At 34.7% G+C, this 13841-nt stretch overlaps 1 protein-coding gene across 1 annotated transcript; it reads right to left on the bottom strand.

The window, feature by feature from the left end:
* Window positions 1-1535: 1535 nt before the first annotated feature.
* LOC149540422 (uncharacterized) lies at window positions 1536-7909 on the bottom strand. Its single transcript, XM_089801523.1, has 3 exons — window positions 7442-7909; window positions 2170-2362; window positions 1536-1962 (listed from the first exon to the last, which is right to left on the bottom strand). Exons 1-3 carry the CDS (start codon window positions 7496-7498, stop codon window positions 1832-1834), a joined length of 381 nt encoding a protein of 126 aa, XP_089657649.1. The 5' UTR covers window positions 7499-7909; the 3' UTR covers window positions 1536-1831.
* Between the last annotated feature and the right edge of the window lie 5932 nt (window positions 7910-13841).

Raw genomic sequence — 13841 nt, forward strand, 5'->3', positions numbered from 1 at the left:
AGTAGCAATATTCTGTTTCAACTGAAAAGAGCATATTACCTTGGATTACTTTTCCACTCGATTCTGGCTACTTTGAAGCCTTTCCCAGAACAAGATATTTCTCACGTCAGGCTGTTCTCCCATATCCTTTATTATTATTATTATGTACTGTTTCTTCTCGGAATAGCAATAATTGTGCCCTAGGATAAAAGGATAAAGAATCTAATGGAAACTTCTTATATTTGTCAGTTTGTCGTTTAACGAATGTTGGTTTTTTAATTTTTGCCGCAAATTCTTTTGATATCATATTTTAACCACAGTAAATAGTGACGTCCATTACACTGTAGCGCGCTTATTGCAACATTTTTCCTAAAGAACAAAGAATGTATACCCTGTTCAAAGTTTAAATTGTGCTAGGATGGTACTCAAGATAGTGCTAGTAGTAGAAATTGCAACAGTACTGGACTAGAGATTTAACTTTAAAAACATGGAAATAGTTCTAAATGAGCAATCAGAGCAAAACTATTTAAAACTGTAGAAAAAGATATAGCACTTAAACGTTAGTACTTCTCAATATGCTTTATATATATATATATATAAAGAACTCGTCACTTTATTGATTTTCTTTCAAATTCATGGATCAATTTCATATCGACCAAGTGAAAAACAGCAAGAATCCATACCCCAAATACATATTACTTGTTTATGACCCAAAATGGTCAGCTACTATTATATTGGTTTTGTTAACACCTTTCCCCCATAGCTTTACATGAAATAATCCTCAAAATAAATTATAACATCTTAAAGATTTTTAAATACTTAAAAATAAGGCACATATTCTACTTTTTTGGCAAAAGTATGTTGGTTAAAATAATTTGAGGCATGGGTGCCATAATAACAAAATTCATTGCATTGAAATGCACCTGTAATCTGAGAATGATTAGAATTGGTGGATTCTCACAGAGACAAGCCAGGAATCAGGCCACTGAACACAGAACAGCTAATCCTTCCTGTGTGTGATTCAAAAAAATAAGAAATACTACCACGATTGAATTTGAACATTATCATTCATCGCTGCTTGCAACATTTATAAAGTGCTAGTCCCTAGGACACTAGTCCTTATACGAGCATAGTCCTGACTTCATAAATACAACTTCAGTCCAAGAAACATCGGCATGGGAATAAACAGGAGACTTCAATTGGAGAACAGGCATAATTAATAGTATTACATAGTATCACATTGTTCTGAGAACACCAGAAAAGAAGAATATTAACAGGGAATGAAGAGGAAAAAATGACCATCATTAGATTCCAATATTTCTATTGATTTACACTTCATTGCGAAATGTCAACATATATGTGCTTTGGTTATATTAAATATTTTGACCTCAGCATCAGGAGACATTAGTCCTGACTTCATAAATAAAACTGCAGTCCAAGAAACATCAGCATGGGAATAAACAGGAGACTTCAATTGGAGAACAGGCATAATTAATAGTATTACAGAGTATCACATTGTTCTGAGAACACCAGAAAAGAAGAATATTAATAGGGAATGAAGAGGAAAAAATGGCCATCATTAGATTCAAATATTTCTATTGATTTACACTTCATTGCGAAATGTCAACATATATGTGCTTTGGTTATATTAAATATTTTGACCTCAGCATCAGGAGACATTGTGCTCATGTCTTCCCTCTATACACACATTGTGATTCAAGAATAGAGAATTACTTTTTATGCAAAGCAAAGTTGAGATTGCAACTAGGATGTGAAGAATATGTCAAGGAAATTGGAATATGGCAATAACAGCAATCTGATTCAAATTTCCAAACTGATTTTACAGATAAGCTTAGGGATCAAACTTTAGTGATACAACTCGAGACTGTCGATTATGCTTTGCAACCTTCACAAAAACAGCAGACAGGCAGGAAGGAGCCCACCAAGGCCTGCGAACTTCTTGCTCGCCTTTCAGGCATGCCACTGGAAATCAAACAATCAAAATATATCTCAACACGAGCATCAATATAAAGCATGCCATTAAATCAGACATTATAAATACAAGAAAATGGAAGAGCTTCTGACTACATAGATAGTACCTAGATAGTGATGGATACAAATTGGGAATCAACTACAAAAGATTTTAGCTACTGTCCTAGAAGCCTTATTTAACACAAACATGACACCTACCTTTGATAAGTCGTAGTTCTTTGCACAATGTTATAAAATCTCCCCATTTCATGTGGCACCGCCTAATAAATCGCAAAATCTGCTCTGTGGTGAATGTAGATAAGCTGTCCAGATATTCTCCATTAACACCATTCTCTTTAAAAATTTGTCTGTAACTGCCAAGGCCAATTTCATCTAGCCATACCCCGACATCCTGTATAATACTTTTAAAAGTCAATTTTTGCTTGTTGAGAAATCTTCCTACACTTTCAAGATTAGTTTTATAGAATGTAATGGGGACTAAACAATCAAAGATATCAAACAGGTGTCGTTCAATTTCACAAAACTTCTAAAATTGCAAACATATATATGGAAAAAGAAAATCGGTTCCCCCCAGCAAGTTCTGTCATCCTAACTCATATGATAATGTAGAATTGTCCCTACAAATTCAGAAGTAGCCCACATTCATGCAATATCTAGCATCAACAGGTCATAATAATATCTAGTCAAATTGCAATCTACACCATCATGCAAATAGATTAGTAACATATCCAGTGCCTTGTCAATCTTTGCAAGTGCTAGATCACAGTGCCTGTGCCTTCTGTCCTGAAAGAGTTGAACTTAATTTGACTCAAAATAAACTTGAGTTCTAATCACACAATAAATCTTGGGTGCAAAAATCTAATTCCCTAGTTTATTGCAGCCTCCATGAATGCTCACATGAAATCCTTAAAAAAACTGTCATATCCTATATCTATGTATTCTTCTCCAAAAGTCACATACTAGGAGTGTTTCATGTCTGTAAGGGTGTTCCAACTTCCTGCACAACCCTATATTTACACAAACTTTACATACATCAGGCAGATCATGAACCAATACAAATAAAATCTTGCAGTTCATAAATTTAATGTGGTAAGAGTCTTAAAGCTCAAGATCTGAGCCCCATTGAGGGAAAAACATCTGGTATATCCTATTATCTTGTTCAAAATTCTGATATGAGATATGGAAGACTATTGAAACAACATTAAAGTTTCAAACAGAGTAAAAGGATTGCTACAATTGCACCTGTAGTATATTTGCTGTGTTTGAAAATACAAGGAAACTTCTAAAGACAGAAAGTTATGGTTCTAAAAATAAAAATAATACATGTATGTATTTACTATTTATATATGAGACTATATGAGTGACTAAAATATAACAAAAGAAAAACCACTGATTATGAATGCCATTTTCTATAAATGGTAACACTGCATATGATTATTTCTCATCATTCATCCCCCGCCTACTTAAAGCTAACTCCAATTCTATATTATATGGGGAACCCTTTTTGTGAAGGCTGATTCAGAGAGCCACTTGGCTTGTGTTGAAACAGTGCCTTTGCAGCCAAGCAAGAAGTGGTTTTGTTTCTTGCTAATAATGTGAGCTGTGAAATCAAAGAGAAAAACAATGCAAAAAACAATGGACCAACAAATTCAGAGAATTTTGTATGGCTTGTAACACAATTTTGGTTTTGAAACCCGTGCTTATCCAAATGAAACCAAATACAGGCACCAACTTAGACATAATGACATACTAGGAGCAATCTGAATTAGGCCCAAGACTGTTGTGGGATATCTTAAATTTTTGCATTAATTTGGGCCAAATTTCAAATAATAATCTTGCTCTTTGATATTGTCTTTATCGTTGCTCTTTTATAAGAGCAAATGGGAAGACACACGAGAAGTCCGGTTGTAGTCATGAAAATAATAATAAAAATTCTACTGTTGAATGTAGATGCAGAGAACATCGTGTAAGGTGCAATTGATGATATTGGTCTGGCCATCAACATGTGAATATTTGGTAGAGGAGAACAATGTTTGGCACCTATAGAGCTTCCACAGTGATTTACGAAACAAGCTCAAGAAGGGAGATTGAAGATAAGAAATAATAAGTGGCACCCGAAAATTGCTCTCAGCATGTTTGAAGAAAGTCATCAGCTTTTGAGGCATTAACTGTATAGCAACAAGGCATAAAAGTGTCATAAAAGACAAAGACACACTACAACAAGGATAAAGTATCATTTACGCTATGCTGAGGGTATACTGCTTGAAATCCATGGAATGAATCACCAAAGTTACAAGGGTGCCAAAAATGGCTGATACAATTAAGTGGAATAGAAGGCTACAAAGAGAGTACTGCCAAATGAGATTGCCAATTTTCTTCCACACAAAAGGCCAAGAAAAGTAATGCTTCAAGCTTTGCAAGTCCTTATGCATGCAATCATGAGGACAAATGGGCCTTGCTGAGTAGATGTTGCAGAAAAGGGCTAATATAAGCACAGATTTGAGTAAGGTTGTAGAATAAGCCATCTCTCGAGCTGTGTTCAGTGAAATGCATTTAGTTATCCACTGTGGGCTGCTCCAAAGATCCAATGTTTGGACTGAAGCAAAGCCCCATTAAACATAAATGCTTCCATTCATCATAAGCTCCATATCAAACGTCCCAGATGACTCGGACAATATGCCACTATAATAGTGATGCACATTTTATGCTTGATCACTAAATGAAACTGCTGAATACGAGACACCTTCAAATCCCAATGTTCTTCAGTCTTGAATGGAGAGTTCAAAAGCCTCAATGGAATGTTGACCTTGAACAGACTGACCACCTTACCAGGAAGATAATAGCCCCACTTCTTGAGTGATGACTTGGACATAGTATAGAATTTATTGTCATATATTTTATATTGAGTTTAGATTATGAAAAGACCTCAATATACTTTTCCATTAAATGTCCTACAAGCTTAAGCACCATGCCTCTACATGGTAAGAAGCATTGGTTTCAAATCAAATGGTTGTTGTTGATCAAGGAGGGTACGCTTGATAATGTGGTAGAAAATTAGAAAAACAAAGAACTTACAGTACTATAATTTGATATGTCTTTAGCATTTACCTATATTTTCATTTTTTTGCATTGAAACATCTGTCTATTCAATCTTGTTTATATACCACAGCAATACACATACATACATGTGTGTGTGTCCGTGTGTGTGTGTATTTGGACACGCATGAAACTTTTTCTCATCAAATTTCATATAAAAACTATAATAGAAAGGAAAATAAAAGTTTGCGATCCATTTACTATTTATATAACTCAAGTGAATAAACTCAATGATTTGATCAAGTTATTCCATAGGCCTCAAACAGCACAACAAGAAATTGCACTGTCAAGAAACCATTGAATATAAGCTTTCTTAAAAATGTTGGTAACATTCAGATGGCTGCCTTGCAGGTGAAACAATAGAAGAAAAACTCAGCCTATTTTCGCACAAGACAGGACGAAAAAAGCTTGCCCTCCCACTGTCAACAACATTTTGCTTAATTGAAATTCAATACCCTCAAAAGAGAGAAAAGGGAGTGCCGAAGGTTGACCTGAGCACTAGTAACCTTGAAAAACATTTCAGATATTAAACTCCAAATAAGAGTCAAGACTTAAAACACTTGTATGAGATTAGCTGTCCCTTATATGAAATTGGCTGTCTGAATAGGTTAGTATTGGCAGAGGACTTAAACATTTAGTTAGACAAGTATTTTGGACCACTTCAACATTCTAATATCAGACTCAGACCAGACCAGGGACAGCAGGTTCATCTGCTGGAACAGCCTATATAGATAGTCCAAAAGAACCAACAACATTTCTTCTGCCTGATAAGAAGCCTGTGAGCCTGTGATAGAGGTCCATAGTACTGTTCAGTAAAAGGAAAATCCTCTTCAGCTCACAATAAGCATGCAAAACAATTCCACAAATGAACACATCCATGTCCAACCTAAGACTTCCTTAGCATTCAATTATCCTTGGAAGCATAACACATCAATCAAGGCTGTCCATATAAAAACACAAACCAACCTAGATAATAAAAAATCGACGAATGAACAGAACTATATAGATTATTGGTAAGAAAAAACAGAAAAAAGAAAAAGAAGATGCAACAAATTACAGGGAAGAAGAGTGCACAATCATGGACAAAAAGTTTTGTATATATTATAAAACATATAATTAAAGTTCAAAGAGAATTTGTGAGAATGCTTAAGATCGTATGAATCATAAAATGGCCATTATCAAAATTCAATTAGCTTTCCAGGGTAACTCAATAAATCAAAGGAAAGCCAAAGTTGGTTACTTGACCATAAATTCCAATCATAATTTACAAATAATGTCCCTAGACCCAGCCCTCTCCATTACAGTTTTAAGTCAAAAAACAAAAAATCTTCACAATGTTTATAGATTAATTGGACCATAAAACTGTGTACCATCAACTCTTTCAGAAACAATTGATGTATTCCCAGCCGAATCAAGTGCTTCAAAAAATTAAAGATTTGACAATTGAAACCTTTTGCTCAACATCCAAAGTTGAAATAAAAAATTCTTAAAGAGTCGAAACAATCCTACGATGAACAAATTGAATAACAACCAGCAAAAAGAACAAGTCTTAAACTCTAATTTAGCATAAATGAAGTTTTCAGAATCATTCGGTACAAAGAGGTTGCTTTAATTTGATTGAAAAAAATAAATCAAAGATTCAAGCATATAATTTAACAGTAAAACTACATAAAACAGAACTCAGAACAAATTGCTCGTACTCTTTAGTATTATATCTGTTGCGATAAGGTAGTACAGGAACTTTCACATACAAATGCAATCTATGAAATTCCCCAAAAAATCAAGTCCCTAAAAATCAAAGCTTTGATACATATGAATAAACCGCATCAGAATTTACTCCGGCAGCACTAAAATTTCTCAGAACAAGACTGAATACAACGAAAAAAATCCAGGCACTAAATTTTTCAAAACTACCATGATGATAATTTCTCGAATTTCTAACTATTGTACACCACACAATTTGTCCTGAGTAATTTTATCTGTCATTTGTTCACCGCACCATAAAATAGTAAATCATCAAAACTTTGGCAAACAGATACAATCTAAAGAACACTACCAGACTAGTCCATCAGCAAATTGAAAGCTTTGACTTCACAAAAGTTAAGTTAAGATCTAATGATAATTTTCCATGCCATTCTCTCTCACTATAATTTAAAAAAAAATCAAAAACAAAAGAATCTGAAATTGCTCATAATGAACAAATCAGAAGGCAACCAGCAAATACTGCGCGGAATAAAACCTAAAATCCCTCAAAAACCATTCCTCAATCCACAAAAATCCTTACTTTCCACATTCCACAAAGTCGTATATTGCTCACCTCACCAAAGCAAATCACAAAACCAGAATTGAATAAAAAACAAAGCAATAGCAATACCTCAGAAGTCCATATAAAGAAATCCAAGGGTTCGGGGACGCCGCCTCCTCTATTCATCTGCCTCACCCGCGGGATCTTCAAAAACCAACCCCTCCCACTCCAAAAATCCAACGGTCAAATTTTATCTGAAAAACGCAGCCATTGCTTCCATACCTTACCAAATCCAGTCCTTCAAAACCACACAAGCCGCCAAATCCCGCACTCAACTCCCACACACTCGCCGGAGACGAATAAAAAGGCAACCCTGGGGGCCAAAGACTCCTCAAATCTGCTGCAATTTACAACCTTCCTTCAACAGCACACATCTCACTGCAGGCTCCGCCACATCAAAACACACGAAGCCACGATCTGCTGAGAATCGATCCTGGACCCTACAGGACGGCGAATCGATTCACGACACACAAATCCATGGCCTCCTTTACGCAACGAACATTCCAGGAAGCCTCTCCATACAAACCCTCCGAGCCTACATTTTCCATGACGGCCCAGCAATTAGAAAGCACCTCGTTAAAGCCCGTGCATTTCACCCCGATCGCTCGGACGCCAGCAATCGATATGACGTCACTAGCCCCCGACCGCTGACGTCACCCGCCGCTACTTATTTTCTCGGCTTATATATTTTTTTTAACTGGTGTTTGTGTTGATAAGTAGGAGGTGTTGGTGTTTGTGTTTTTCAGTTTTCCCATTTTGTTCCTTCGAATCAAACCACCAGGTCATATGGGTCTTCCATATGACCCTGGGCTACGCATGACACGTGTCCCCTGTGGGATTAAGGGTGCCAGCTTTGCTTCAATCATTACAATCTAATCCACAGATATCTGTTTTATACAGACTTTGACGGGAAATTAATTAAGTGATGTGTATATGTTTGTTATATATTCACTGGATATATGTCTGGAGAAATGGGTGATGTGTATATGTTTGTTATATATTCACTGAATATATGTCTGGAGATACAGTTCTCTGTATAGGGATGTATAGGGAAAAATAGTAATGAACTCGGATTAGTTGGATATTTTACACGTCAGCGTCGGCGGTTGAACTTGTTTTGTGGTCCATTATTGTATGAGCTGTTTTCTATATTTTTATTTTTATTAATTTTTATAGTGGCCTTTTGGAGGGGTCATGGTTGGATGGGGTTAAAATGTAGTACATTGGCTATGTGGAAGTGGTGGAGGGTGACACGTGGAAGATGGTGGAGACAAGAATGTGACATGTGGAATGGTGTGACGTTGAGAACAATACACCTCGTGGAAGAGGGCTCCATGACACATGTTCCTTTACCCAAAACAAATAATAATAATTAAAATTATTATGCCTTTTTGTTTTTCTTGAATTTATGGGAAATTGGGATGAAGGGTGTAATAGAGCCCTCGTTTGTTGGGTGAAGGTAAATATGGGTGAAGTATTGAGATTTTTGGAGTGGTTGATTAATCTATTTTGTTTTCATTTTATGCTACTTTCTTGTATTTTATTTATTTTCAAAGTTTAAATATTTATTTTCTTTTATTGATGAGGGAGAAAACTTTTAGTCTACATAAATGCACAACATTTAATATAAATATTTCAAACATGCCAAAATAGTAGTCTTATGGGGGACATAAAGCTCAAAAGTATATTAGTTCAATGAGGATTTAGAGTACTAAGTACATTTATGTTTCAGCATTATAGTTTTATTGATAGATCTGTGATATGATTCGGATATAAATTAAAGGAATTGTTTTTATGATAAAAGTTTAAGATCCTGATTCACCCCCTGTAACGCCATTCACCCCCTGTAATGCCCCGCCACATAACCCGAAAGAAATTAACCTAAAATTTCACTAAGTTTGTCAAATATTTTGTTTTTGAAAGATAATAACAACAAGAGATAAAATATAGTGGAAGCATTAACTCACATACATAACAACCATCATAAAAAGGTTACATCTCTTAAAGGTCCCATGACATTGAATCACATTTAAGTTTAATTAAATTACAAGTACAAATCCACCATCAAAGAAAAATTACAAGTAAAAATCCACTCAAACAATATACAATTAAATAAGATGCCACTTTGTGATATTGCTATCAGGATTTAACTGTGTGATTTTTGAGTCAAACTCATTGACCCATGTTTCATGAGTAGTGATTCAACATGAATCCATCTCTCATGAGAATATATGGAACACTTAGCACTCATTGGATCTAGGTGATGCTCACAAGGGTGAAGCACCGGGACTTCCATCCCAGTACTACTCCAGCCTAAGCGCACTTAACTACAGAGTTTCCTCCATGGTTAAACCCAAAGCTTGCAACCCCAATTGCAAAACCTTCACCAAGTGTTGTGCCTTATGAACCATTCATTAGAAAGCCCCTTAAGCTCATCAATTGATAAGTAGGAGATAATTTCCACAAGTCAATTTGTGATATTGTTATCAGGATTTAACTGTGTGATTTTTGAGTCAAACTCATTGACCATGTTTCATGAGTAGTGATTCAACATGAATCCATCTCTCATGAGAATGAATGGAACACTTAGCACTCATTGGATCTAGGTGATGCTCACAAGGGTGAAGCACCGGGACTTCCCAAGAGGTCACCCATCCCAATACTACTCCAGCCTGAGTGCGCTTAACTACTTGGCAATAATTAGAATGCTTAATCATCTGTTGTACAAGTCACAAGGTATGAAAAGCTCAAAGAATACACATCATGAATATAATACATCATCTCATAAGATCTTTGATAATCAAATACAATAGCATAGAGTATAATCATTCAACAAAATACAAGATCAGATGGAAAGAGACATCTGCACAAATACATCTAGCTGTCGGATCTCAATGGTATAAGAAAAATGCACTACCACTCGACTTCGTGGAACCTAAATGGCTCACTCCCACTACGCTGAGGAGATAGTCTCAAGTCCCCAACTTGATAACAATACCACAAGTCATAACCAACATCTAGGTCAGGGCAACACCTGAAAGCAAACTATCTCAAAGGGTACCAAAACACAAGTATCATCTAATCCTAGAGGCAATGAAGACATGTAGGAAATCTACTATGTAAGTTGGAAAGTGTCATCGCATGAGCCAACTCTAAGGTTACCCTGGCAATCTCTTTAGACTCTAGCCCCCTAGTGTCTTTATGCGGCACCAATATCCTCTCGTACAGGCAAGGCATACTAATGAAGCAAGGTCACAACCAAGCATCCTCTTTACTCTCATCCTAGCTTATACTAGCACTCGGAATGGGTGAGGAAAACACTGACTCTTATTAATTGATTTTATTCACATTTAATAAAATCGTATTACTTATTAAAACAACTTACAATGGGTTACTTAGGCAGCCATTCTAGGCTTCAACCTCTATTGCAAGCCACTTCCTAATGTACACATAGATTACCTACCCTAAGCTCATAAAAGTATAACTCATAGAATCATAGTTTTCACCTCAGTCCTTTACAAGTAATTGGAAAGCACCTATAGGTAAAACATAGTAATCACCTCAGTCCTTTACAAGCAACTAGAAAGCACCTAAAGACAAATCATAACAATCACCTCAATCCTATGTAAGCAACTGGAAAGCACCACAAGACAAATCACAATAATCACCTCAGTCTTATACAAGCAACTAGAAAGCATCCAAAGATAACTAATTGAAGACTTAAAGGTTACACCAGAAAAGTCACACCATTCACCTTAGTTCTACACAAGAAAATTGAAAAGCAATAACAACCAACAAATCAAACTCATCATAAAAGACATGTGACTACATCACAATGGTCAGGTATAAAAGATTATATACATAACATCATCATAGAACATAACCCCAAGCCTCTGGTAAACATCCTAATTGGTCAAAGTACTAAGTCAAACCCAAAATCCACGACAATAAATCACACATCACATAAAGTACATACAAAAGTAACTTTCATAATTCCTTAGGTTTTGAAAAGATAAAGGTCAATTTTCACTATGGTTTTCAAGTTTCCATTTCGTTTTCAAGTATTACAGTTTGATAAGTTTTTCAATTACAATTCAAGATTTACATTTTCATTCTTCCAAAAATAATCATAATTGATAAAGTTTTCATTTACATTCCTAAAAGAAATAAAAATCAATTTTGTATAAATTGAATCCAACTTTTAAAAATAACACCTTATAATTTAATACTATTATTAAAATTTATTAAGTATTATTAAATTATTAATAATTATTATTATTAAATTACTAATAAAATAATATATAAACTATTATTTATTAACAATAATAATTATTAAATTAACTAATATAATAATATTAATAATAATAATAATATCTCTTTTATTACAATTAATATTTCATAATAATTAATAATAATTATAAGTTATTTTTAAAAAAATAATTAATAAAAAACTATATTAAAAAAAAGATTTATTAAATTGTCCCCCCTTCTCAGTATCTTGTTGCTCATATACTTTTTCCAACAATTGGTATTAGAGCTAGTTCTCTTGTGAGGAAGCGTAACAACTTGAGAGGATAAAATCATGGAGATGGAAGTGTATAAGTTGGGAAAGATCATTGAGAATTAGATGATTGAAATCTAGATCAGGTTGCAACAATTGGAAATAGTAAGAGAAGAGTTAAGGAAATCTCTAAAAAGGAGAAGAGAGATGGCTATATAGCTTCATGACAATCAATACATAAAAGTTTATACAGAAGGATTGTTGGACAATGGAAAGACTAGTAACAAAAATGAAGCAATGACAAAATTGCTAGAAAAGAATAGTGTCATAGTGAAGGAAGTAAAAGATCTCAAGACATAACAAGAAATTCAATTAGTTACACTTATGAAGCTATTGAACAAATTAAGGAAGAAAGCAATAGAAGATAAGCTCATGGCTGAAGATGACAAAATGCAAATAGTAAGCAGACTTGAAGAAACATCATTTAAAGTTCAGAAGCCTACAAACGATCAGCTTGACATGATAAACCAAAAGGTAATTGCAAATCAGGAAGCAAATAGAAAGGATGTGGAGATCACAAATCTAAAGTTACAAAATGTGCAATTGAAAAATGAGTTAAGGCATGAAAAGAAACTCATGGAGAGGATGAACAAACCAAATGAAGCAATCAAGCTTTTTGAAGATATGATGAAGTCTCCCAAAGCAAAAGACACCTCTGGACTTGGATTCAAGCAATATTCAACTACTGAAGGAGAATCAGCCAAAAGTGGAGAACAAAGGAATTTAAAATCAAAAGGCAAACCTACATGTTATCACTATGGGAAAATTGGACACATAACCAACATTTGCATAAGCAAATAGTAAACAAATCCCTAAACCTAAGCCAAGCGATAATTGTCTAAATTACAAGAAAATAAGACATCAAACACATGAATGCAGATCAAAGAAAGATGACTCAACCAAAAAGGTATCTAGATTCTAAGGACATTGCAACAATTGTCAAAAATATGGACCTAGAGCTTATGAGTGCAAACTTAAGAAGAAGTCACACTTGTCACCTAAGAAACAAACTCATACAACAAAGAAAGGCAACTCCTACAATTGGGATTATAACACGTGGTACAACTATCACTATTGTGGAGAGTATGGACACATTTTAGAGAATTGCATCAAGGCACACTTCATAGGAGATGAAAAAGAATGGCTAAATGGAGAGATAGTATGCTTCACTTGTCTCAAATTTGGACACATTAGTAAGAACTAAAAAACCAAGACACTAGCACCAAGCAATGGAAATGACAAATGAGAAGGAAAGAAGACATGGATAAAGATAGTAAGAGGTAGAAGCAGCAAAGTAGAAGACATTGTGATCACCCAATCTAATGGAGTAGGTGATCACACCACATCTAACTAAAGAAAGAAGGTATGTAGGAATTGTATGCTCAAAGCTATATTGTACATCAGTTCCTAGCATAGAAGTAATGCAAAACCATATCTGCATAAATTAAGATACATAAAGAATTATTAAAAGTAAGAAATAAGTAAGTGTTGAGCATCACTGGTATAGTCTATATTGACCAAGCCTTACAGTATAGACCAAGTGATCAAGAAATTTTGCTTATTGACTAAGTGAAATGGTTATGACTGAGTGAATAACCTTGGCCAAACTAAAGTGGAGACTGAGCTAGCTATCATACACTATATGAGTACGAAGACATTAAGTACATACCTAAAATGAAAAATTGAAAGTATTTATCGAATTTGGACATTAATTTTTGCTCATCAAGTGATCATAGATCTCACGAGAAGATTTAAAGGTGACAGAAGTGATTTCAGCTACAGAGAAAAGAATATGAGCAAGGTATCAGAAAATTTGTGAAGAAGTAAGGAATACTCTCATTATTGAGTAAGGTATTTAGTGAAGGTAGTATGTGGTATTGAAAACCCTAGTTCATAATGACATTTGGT

The sequence above is a fragment of the Cupressus sempervirens genome, chromosome 9, assembly GCF_028749045.1.
Source record: "Cupressus sempervirens isolate cs-2001-9-10 chromosome 9, ASM2874904v1, whole genome shotgun sequence".
Taxonomy (NCBI): domain Eukaryota; kingdom Viridiplantae; phylum Streptophyta; class Pinopsida; order Cupressales; family Cupressaceae; genus Cupressus; species Cupressus sempervirens.

Coding starts and splice junctions, on each gene's coding strand:
- LOC149540422 (XM_089801523.1), bottom strand. CDS start 7,498: ATGAATAGAGGAGGCGGCGTCCCCGAACCCTTGGATTTCTTTATATGG. Junction 2,363..7,441: donor TCTTTATATGGACTTCTGAG/GTATTGCTATTG, acceptor AGTATTATACAG/GATGTCGGGGTATGGCTAGA. Junction 1,963..2,169: donor AGAACTACGACTTATCAAAG/GTAGGTGTCATG, acceptor TTTGATTTCCAG/TGGCATGCCTGAAAGGCGAG.